The 10,000-nt window shown below is 41.6% G+C and overlaps 1 protein-coding gene across 1 annotated transcript in view; it reads left to right on the forward strand.

Moving 5' to 3' along the window:
* LOC138032132 (sacsin-like) overlaps positions 1-8,828 on the forward strand; it is a 30,905-nt gene extending 22,077 nt beyond the window's left edge. The window contains exons 8-10 of the mRNA XM_068879724.1: positions 1-5,415; positions 6,391-6,670; positions 7,899-8,828. The exon at positions 1-5,415 is cut by the window's left edge and continues 5,696 nt beyond it. Coding sequence (XP_068735825.1) covers positions 1-5,415; positions 6,391-6,669 — 5,694 coding nt within the window. The 3' untranslated portion in view covers position 6,670; positions 7,899-8,828. The remainder of the gene's footprint in view (positions 5,416-6,390; positions 6,671-7,898) is intronic.
* The last annotated feature ends 1,172 nt before the right edge of the window (positions 8,829-10,000 follow it).

A 10,000-nucleotide genomic window follows, 5' to 3' on the forward strand; every position in this document is an offset into this window, starting at 1 on the left:
CGATACGTTCCTGAAGCTTCACCCGAGGAACCAGGGGCGAGGTTCAAGGACTTAGCAAGACTGAAGACAACGTTTCCGGATGTTTTCTCTTGCTATTTAGAAGAACAATTTCCTCTTGATGGTGGCACTATGTTCAGATTTCCTTTGAGGACCGAGGAAATGTCAAAGACGTCCCAGTTATCGTCCAAGCCGGTGACATTGACTGCAGTGGGAACAATGATGAAGGATCTGAAAAAGGAATTGTTTGAAGTCCTGCTTTTCGTCAATAATGTAAAGAAGATCACCCTATGTGAAATCAACAAGCAAAGTGGAAAAATAGAAAATCAGTACTCAGTGGAGGCAATTATGTCAGGAGAAGATGAAACCAAAAGGCAGGACTTTGCCAATCACATCAAACAAGTTGCACAGCTGATGAAAAGGGAGGATTTCACTCTAAGTGATATAAAAGCGAGAAAGGTCTCATATGTCTTAAACATTAGCGACAACATTGGAAGCAAAGAGAGGTGGTTAATAGTCCAGCAGATCGGCTTTGAGAAGGAAGTACCGGGGTGCATCAATAACGCCTTTAGGAGAGGTGATCTGAGCTTGCTCCCTCGAGGTGGCGTTGCTTGTCTTCTGGAGAGAACCTCTAGTGATGCTTACGAGAAATGCAAGAAGGCTTTTTGTATTCTTCCACTCCCTTTCGAAACAAACCTACCCGTCCACATCAATGGCCACTTTGCACTGGACCACGAAGCAAGGCGAAATTTGTGGCGAGACGAAGCTGGTGGATACCGCAGTGACTGGAACAATGTTTTACTGAGAGACGTGGTGGCTTCCTGTTATCTTACACTTTTAGTTGAAGTACGAGCATTTCTTCAGTTGCCTTCCTCTACTAAAATCGGCTCTTGCATTGTACAGTGTTCAGAAGCTGAGATTTTGCGCAGAGTTACAGCCTACGAGAAACTGTTCCCATTGAAACATGCTACAAATCCATATTGGAGAACCTTGGTGGATTCTCTTTATCAGAAACTAGACGCATGGAGGTTGAAAATTCTTCCTGTTGTCAGAAAACGTAAAAAAGATGCAGCGACTAAGCCATCTGTAGAGCTAACCTGGCTTCCATGCACTGGCCAAGGGAGTAACCAAGCATTCTTCAACAACCTTAGCAAGACCGGTCCATTTAGGAGGTTACCAACAAGTGATAAAGATGACAACCAGACTAAGAAACGAAACCTCTTCGAGGAAATTTTACTGGAGAGCGGCTTTAATTTGGCTGCTTCATCCATGTCACTGTATGACTCCTTACAGAGGTCAAACGTTTCATCTTGTACCATTTCTCCATCCTCTGTTATTGATTTCTACAAGTCGGTCAATTCTCAGTCACCTATGTGCAAGATTGGAAATATTCCTTGTTCAGTGAACGAGACACCGTTCAGGAATTCAATTGGGATAATTCTTGTGCTTTTATACTGCAAACAATTGGACGGATTTCTCGATCAGTTGTCAGGTCTACCTCTGCTTTTGACTGAAAATAACCACCTTCAGTTGTTTTCAAGCACACAGCCTACGTTTCTTTCTCGATTTCACGATCTGTTACCTGGCTCACCCCAAGTGTTTTTGCATGAGGAAGTTTGTCGACAGATTTTTACAGATCTGAATGTGTCAAAGTCACCCTTCCTGAAGCCTTTAGATATTGAAGGATTCGTCGCTAATCTACCCCAAACCTTACCTCAGGAATACTACGGAAATGAAGAGCCTGTGCAATGGTGTCCGAGCCAAGAGAGATTACCCAATCACAAATGGCTATCCAGAGTATGGCTTTTTCTCGGCTTGCAAACCGAACACATTCTTACTGATAACCAAGTCAATGAAGAATCGAAGATTGAAAGAATTAAAACTTCCTTACAACCTCTCGCCAATTGGAGTATTATCCCAGCATTTGAGTCAGGAATCGCCCAACGATTCAGTTACGTACGTTCTTCATTTTCACACAGTGCGCCTCCACGTGCCACAGAGCTACTATTTCCCTTGTGCCGCGCCTTGTCTATTCTTGATTGCAGCAGTCCAGATGCTACAAACGTAAATCTTGTTACAGTGTTAAAAAATCTTGGTGTTCCTGAACTCAACCATGTCCCACTTGTAAGCTCTAGTTCAGGGATTTATTTGCAATCATCCTCTACGAAAGTAGCTCTGGCTTGTTTGATGGTTTCATCCTTGAAAGCCCCGACGTCCCTACTTACGTGTCTGGACCAAAAGATTGCGAAAGACCCTTACTCACCTCAAAGGTTAGAGCCTGCAGACTGCAAAGAAATATTGCACTACTTTAGCAGAAGTGTGAGTTGCCTTGAACACTCGGACAGGAGAATGCTAAGGAAACTACCCCTTTACCGGACCACATATGGAGGCTGCATAAGACTCGAAGAACACCGTGATGTTAAAGTCTTACCATTTGGTATACCAAGGGAAGAATTTGAATTGCTCGAGAAAGTAGTGGATACCATATTTCTTGAATCCTGTGCAAGCCTGTCAGATCTTTTCGAGTTTATTGGTCTCGTGAGCCTATCGGTAGTTGATGTGTATTGCACGTATATTCTACCGAATTTAAACGTTTTCAGTAACAAGGCAAGAGAGGTACACCTGGAGTACGTCTTAAAGGTGCTGTTGTCAACTGCCTCATTGTCCGATGACGAAGAGCCTAGACTGCTGGAATCTTTGGGAACCACTCCATTTATTCCCTCTGCAGATGGTTGTCTTAAATGCGCACGTTTCTTTTTCGACCCAACTGAAGACGTTTTTTGTTCCATGCTGGAAGCGAAGAAATTTCCACCCCCACCATTTCATTCCCTGGAATGGTTGAAACTTTTGAGAAGGATTGGACTCGTCCATAAAGTCTCCCAAGATCACTTCAAGATATTTGCTGAGGAAGTAGCTAAAGAAGGAAAAGAGGCGCAGACTGAGAACACATACGAGAAATCCAAAGTTTTAGTTAAACATCTCATAGGAAGAGAAGATGTTGTGAAAGAAGGACTTCTGACAGCTGTCTGTGGCATCCCTTTTGTAGCCTGCGAACCTGTGCGCAAAGAACTTCAAGATTTGTGTCAACCATATGAAGCAGAGATGAATAGTCAGAATTCCTTCTGCCCCTTTAGAGGGTCAGTTCCCTCGGAATATGCAGAGATTGTGTGGTCAAGGGCGCATTTGCTTCCATGGTGGGCAGTTCCCTCACAGTATTCTCGCGAACTTGGGTGTCCACAGGGTGTAAAGAAGAAACACTACTTGGAACAATTCATTGAGCAATTACAAATTATGATAAATCCAACTGTAGAGTTAGTAGTTAACCACTGTCAAACTCTCTGCTTCCACCTTGAAAGACAGAGCGAGAGGAAAAGAAATTCTTCTTCTTCCAAGGTGAAAGAGATCATGGGAGAGAATTATACATTTTTACAAGACCACGTTCGACAAATCAATAGCAGTACAAAAGCGCAACTTACTTCAACACCCTTTATCTTAGTAGAGGAAGGAAGGAGACTTGTTTCACCAAAACAAGTGGTGCTTGAATTGTACGAGGACCTGGAGATTAAATCTTATCTCTACAGAGTTCCCCCAGAATTTGGAAGGTTTCATCCGTTATTCCAATTTCTTGGCTGTTGCAAGAATGTTCAAATGAGCCACTACGTTAGGGTTTTGGAAGAAGTGCATGGGAAGTGTAAAACCGCGAAACTGCATCCAAACGAAGTCTCCATATGCGAAAAAGCGTCGAAAGGCTTCTTTGAACTTCTGGAGAAAAACGAGGAAGTAGAGAATTTTCCAAAAGTACATCTTCTAGCAGTGATCCCGCGAGAGCTGAAAACTGCTAAGCTGGAAACTACACCGCTGACCTTACAAGAATCTTCAACATTGATCTTCAATGACGTCTCGCCGACCTATTATGACCGACTTCAGAAATTTAACCGATACTTTCTACTCGACCTTGAAGTCTTGAAATTTAGATGCAGTTCTTCCATGACAAACTACAAAGACGTATTAATGAAGCTACCTTCCGCAGTGCGACCCAAAATGCTCTCCTGTGTAGTCCGTGAAGAGCTTATAGATTGTCAGAGTGCAGCAACACCATCGTCTGAAGAGGTGAAATCACTCAAACAAAAGTTGTCTTCCCCAGAGTTCTTCTCTGGAGTTATCAGGTTGATCCGAGATGTCAATTTTCAAAATGAAGAATTTGACGAGGAGGTTATTGGAAGAGTTGAAAGCGGACTTCTTGGTATTGACATACGCATTGCAAGTAACCTGAGAACCACTCTGCTTTGCGATGATTATTCTATTCCCGGTAGTGAGGAAAGGGTCCCTCACTTCTTAAAAAAGAATCTTCCACCTGAAGAAGAGAGCTGCACGGTGTATGTAGATGCCATGTTCGAGAACAGATTGTTAACATTAGCGTCATCTGCAATTGTGGAACTGTATGGTGAGTTTCTCGGAAAGAGAGCAGGGTTAATTTATCAAATGCTCCAATGTCATCCTCGTGACATATGGCCGTTACTAGACAGCTTAAAGATTCGTGCAGATAATTCCTACCTTGAAAGAAGAGCAAAAATCTATCCAACAGCAGGATCTTTCATTCCACTTGAAGATCACCATCTTTTGAATGAAGATTTTGAAGATTTCGATCCTGGCGATTACGTGGGATATGAGCTAGACGATCCGACATTAAACCGAGAATCAGGAGGTGCAACTTACATTTATGCAAGGATTATTGAAGAAGTAACAGATCCAAACTGTTTCCTCTTGGCAAAAAGATACAGAATAGACATCGGTGATAACCAAGTAATGGAAGTTGATGCTACTGACTTGTACAAGTTTCACCGTTCAGAAGATTTCAATTGTACCGACACTGATACCACAGACGGACTAAGTGAGAATTCCTCGAGACACTATGCCAATCCCTCTAAAGGCAAAGACCAGGAAGAGATATTTGACGAGATCTCAGACCTTCTTGAACAGGCATGGAAGATGCCGGAAGAGAAACGTCGAAATGTCATCAAGCGGCTGTATTTGAGATGGCACCCAGATAAAAACGTTGGCAACGAGGAACTTTGTATTGAGATGTTTAAACACCTGCAGAATGAAATTTCACGATTGGAGAGAGGCGAGCCGAGAGACATCCCGCAAAATTACCCGGGGTTTACTGGGACTACTCAAGTTACGTCGTACGATGATTTTTTCTTCTCCTGGGGTAACCGTGCAAGGGAGCATCACGCGCAGCGCGAAGGGTACAGAACAAGACAGCAGTCCTATGAAAGCTCACGTGGTAGGCCAAACCCACAGCCAGGAGAGGCTAGACGTTGGTTTAGACAGGCTTGTGCGGATGTCACTGCAGTAATGAACGACGTTGTTTGCAACAAACCCTCTTTCGAGTGGGCTTGCTTCAAGTGTCAGCAGGTACAGTTTAAACCTCTTAAGCGATTTGAATAACCAGAGTTGAGTCTCGAGCTTGACCAATCATCTATGTACTATATACGACATTCTGAAGGTATCTGATACCTTAAACTCATGGGGGGGCATTCCATTTCATTTCATGATATCTAGTCATTGACTGAAATATTTCTTGAGCTAGAAATCTGCAAACATATCGATGACAGTTCTTTAGTTTTCAATTAAACTCGAGTGTAACTGAATCTAATTTAAACAAGTCCTGAACAAATGCAGCTTTGAAGGACAAAGGAGGCAGATAACGCTCTAGTCTCAAGAAGAACAAAACAACACATAACCTCCAACTGCCGGGAGAAGAGCTTTTATGCTATTGAAAAGCATCCAATTGGAGAACTGAACCATTAGTTATTATAACTCAAAAGTTATGGGACCTGCACTTATTTCATTTTCCACGCTCTAACCATATATTTGTCTTTTTCGTTGATCGCGAAGCATTAAGAAATTTGAGAACTCAATTTTAGCGAAATTGTGAGATCGTGAAATCGTTGATTGTTGGAACGGAAGCCATGATTGAAATTTACCGACTACTGAGTGGGGGTTTTAATTCATTACCTATATTTGCAAGATGTCATGAATAGTTGCCGTATGTAGGATGCGAATATATTATTGCAAGTTCAGTGTTGCTTGTTTCAATAACTGACGAAAACAAGATGCTCCTTATTTTGCTATAACAGTCGTTATTTTTGTTGCGATTTGCTAATTGACCAAGTGGTAACGTTGTGTTCTACTTGGTGTATATTCACGCAACTCTTGAGTACCCATTTGGACATTCTGACTTGCATGCCCAGACAATTTTTTGTTGAGATCACTTTTATATAAAATCTGAGCAAGCGGGCTTAAGCAAATAGTATTTTTTAATTGATGAACTTGCCTAGTGTATTTACGAGAAGCATTTGCCCATGCGGTGAATTTTGATTTTCCTAGGCTGCAGAGAAAGCCCTGAAAGCTGCACAGTTTACCATAGATGCAGACAGCAGTTATGGCCACAGATTGATTGAACTTTGTAGCGGCTTAAACGACCCTGAACTCCGTTCGTTAGCCAGTCAGCTGGAAAGCCTTGTGGGTAATTACTCTCGGACCCGCTATCCGGACACGGTTTGCTTTCCACGAATTCCGAATGAGGTGTACAATGAACAGATGGCCCTGGATGCTTTACAGCTAGCCAAGAAAATTGTTGAGATAGTTCAAGGACGTATAACCTGAGGTTTGTACTTGATCGAGATTTTACTCAAATGTCTACACTAAACAGAGAGTTAGACAGATGAGACAGAGAGACATGGTCTATTCATTCACTATTAAACATATTCAAGATGAGGTGACGTGTAGTATTTCCAGTTCTAAAAAGACAATAATCTCTTTCTTCCATTAAAACAAGTTATCTGTCTTTCCATAAACCTAAAACTTATCCTATGATCTGTCCCATACTACACCTCGTGTTAATCATGACTTCAGGTACAATAGATAGGAACCACTTCCAGTATACTCCAAGGATGTTTGCAAACAATAGATTCGATGTGCTTCTGATAACAAATGAGGACAACGTTAAGTCATTTTCAACTTTAAAAGCACGGATCGCAAATTAGCACGTCAGCTATAGTGTCTCGCGCGCTATCGAAACATTTCATTTCTTGAGCATTCCCGGGGGGGGGGGGGGGGGGGGGGGGTACTGCCATATATGGGCTATATAGGTATGTGCCGCTGTGAAGGGTATGGTTTTCAAGCAGTTTACTCTAGCATAGGGTATATAAATCAGAGCGTTTGGGTCTAGAATAGGGTATCATTTTTCACGAAACTGACCAGTTGGTTGAAGATTTTATCTAGACTAAGGAAACCAGGAATTGCTACTCAAAAATATAAAAGAATGAAATCGGCAAGTTTCAATTTTCACGACTCAGCCTCAACAGCGTTGATAGATGACCACCATAAAACGCTACTGGATATTATTAACTGTCAAAAATCGGGGTTCAGACGGAAATCTTTTTTTTAAGAAAGCAGTGATAGTGGTATAAGGTTTTGTTTTGGCTTTGCTTTAGACTGTACTAGTGACCTCGGTTTCTGGAAAACAGCGACTCTAGGATAGGAGTGATTTGGAGAGTTTACTCTAGTATAGGGTAGCAAAATCCAGCTGAAACTAGCTCTGGTATAGGCTAAGGGTTCCAGGGTCCCAGCGGCACATCCCCACCCAGAAATTCCTAAAGTACCCCCCCCCCCCCCCCCCCGGAAGCATTCCTTTAAGTGTCATTGAAAGTGCTGGAAATTCTTTTGTTTTTTTGATATTTAGGTTCAAGAAGTGTTTTGAGAGAAATCATCGGAAACCCTTGCCTAGTTCTTGTGTTACCGCACACACGCTGACTCTTCATGCGATAAGTCAGTAATTTTTTTACTTTTATTATTTGCGTGCAGTAACTAAATGCTGTCTTTTCCTGGGATAGGTGTAAAGTGTGGTTTTGGAAATGAAGAATACACAAGCTTTCAGCAAGCAGCGCTGGAAATTGGTAGAGGTCTCACTGCAGGTCCTCCGGTGGAAGTGTACCTACTGTTTTATTAATTTACATGTTTAATTAGGACCTTACTCGAAATGTGAAAGCTTTGAGTTATAGTAATTTAGATTGGTCAAAGAAATTGCTCCAGTTGAGTTTTGACGGCTAGGAGCCTTTCATTTCGTTAATACAAGTCTTTAGAGTTGACTCTAGTTATGAGCCGTTTCTGAAATCGTGTAAACAGCAGATATATTTAGCAGTGGTTAAATGATGAAAGCAGAGATCAATTCCCCGAGGAATATCTGGTCTATTTGTAATCATTATGACCGCTATAACCGCATAGCGGTCAGGGTTGGTCGAAGCCCATCCTTTTGGATGCTTTCTTTTGGTAAGACATAAAAATTTAGACAGCTTGCAGTTGGCTGTTGCGTTGCACCACTATAACAAATAAAGCAACGAAAAGTAGTCTCCAAATTTCCTAAGATTTTAAAGGTTTTCCTGTGACATCACAATGTCACCTCTCCAGTTAAGATATTCTTTTAGACTTAAGGAACGTTAATGAAGTCAAATTGGAATTTATTATTCATGAGACCAAATAGCAGTGCAACGTGTTAAGTCTCGAGTTATTTTGGCCACTGCAGTCTTTATCTTTTATCAGCTATTGCAATTGCGCAATAAAGAAAGGGGACATCAACGATAATTAGTCTCACTCATCCTTAGGTTTTTTTAGCCTCTTGTTAAAAACAAACAAAATACAAACTTGATTTGTTTAATCCGCTTGACTTTGAATGGGATACCTACAACACCTTGTTGTTAGAATATTTCTTACAGCTATGGTTGTCATATTTGGTTAAATCACAAATAAACTAAATTTTTAGGTGACATTTGGGCTGGAGTATTTGTGTGTTATGGTGTTCAAGAAAGATATATTATGGTAATACATGAATGTCATGTATTAGAAATACCGATTACAGTGATTGTTTATGATCATAGCAGTCTTTTAGGGCTTCTTAAGCAACAGCTAGAAGGCCTGAAACATTCAGCCTGAACGTTTTCAGGCCTTTCTCGTTGCTGTTAAGGCCGGGCCTGAAAGGGGATTCAATCGAACCCTAAGCTCAGCGATGCCGGTGCAGTGCTCTGCCTGTTGAGCTATCAAGCCAACTGGGAAGTGATCCCGGTTGGCCCGATAGCACTGCACCAGCATTGCAGAGCTAGGTCAGGGTTTGAATGCCCCTTCGGGCCTTTCTCGCTGCTGCTTAGGCAGCTCTAAACAACAGTGATGATCGTGTACATTCATTCGTATTCCATAAAACTTTTCTTTCACTATCAGCCAAATTCCCCTTTGGATTATGCGTGCGTGATCCCCCCGCTCGATTCACGAGGCACAAGGGAGAGAGCATAGTGCATATGAAGCAAAGAAGATACGTGCTCAAATATCATGGATCGTTAGGTCATACTCATGCCCGTGTGATAGCGAATTGGTTCATTTTCTCAGCAACGCCTACTCTATGGGGCGCCAAATTTAAAAATATTATTTAAGTACTTTCCCCCTATATTTTGTGTTATTTATAAATAACACATTGAAGTACCTTTGCGATTTATAAATCGCAAGGTTATCGACTTTGCGATTTATAAATAGCACAGTTGGCAACCTTGCGATTTATAAATCACAACGTTCGTAACCTTGCGATTTATAAATCACAAAGTGTGATTTATAAATCGCACATTGCGATTTGTAAATCACAAAATGCAATCGCACTTTTGCGATTTAATAATATAACCGCAAACACATGAAATTCATGCCGCGGGCTCGTGATCCAATGTTCTGATTTTTTGGTGCAAGACAAAACTTGACAAGACCGCTCTCCTCAGCCGTCTCAGGAACAATTGCTGATACATTAAGCGCTCATGAGGAATCATCACAGAAAAGTGAGGTAAGGATAGGTTTTATTTTCTTCATCAATTTTATTTCGATTTATGGCGAATCGGTCTGAATTGTAAGCTTCGTGTTTTTTTAATTTGCCGAGCTCAAGATCACAGAATCTTTATCGTAC

Source organism: Montipora capricornis, chromosome 14, assembly GCF_036669925.1.
Source record: "Montipora capricornis isolate CH-2021 chromosome 14, ASM3666992v2, whole genome shotgun sequence".
NCBI classification, from domain to species: Eukaryota; Metazoa; Cnidaria; class Anthozoa; order Scleractinia; family Acroporidae; genus Montipora; species Montipora capricornis.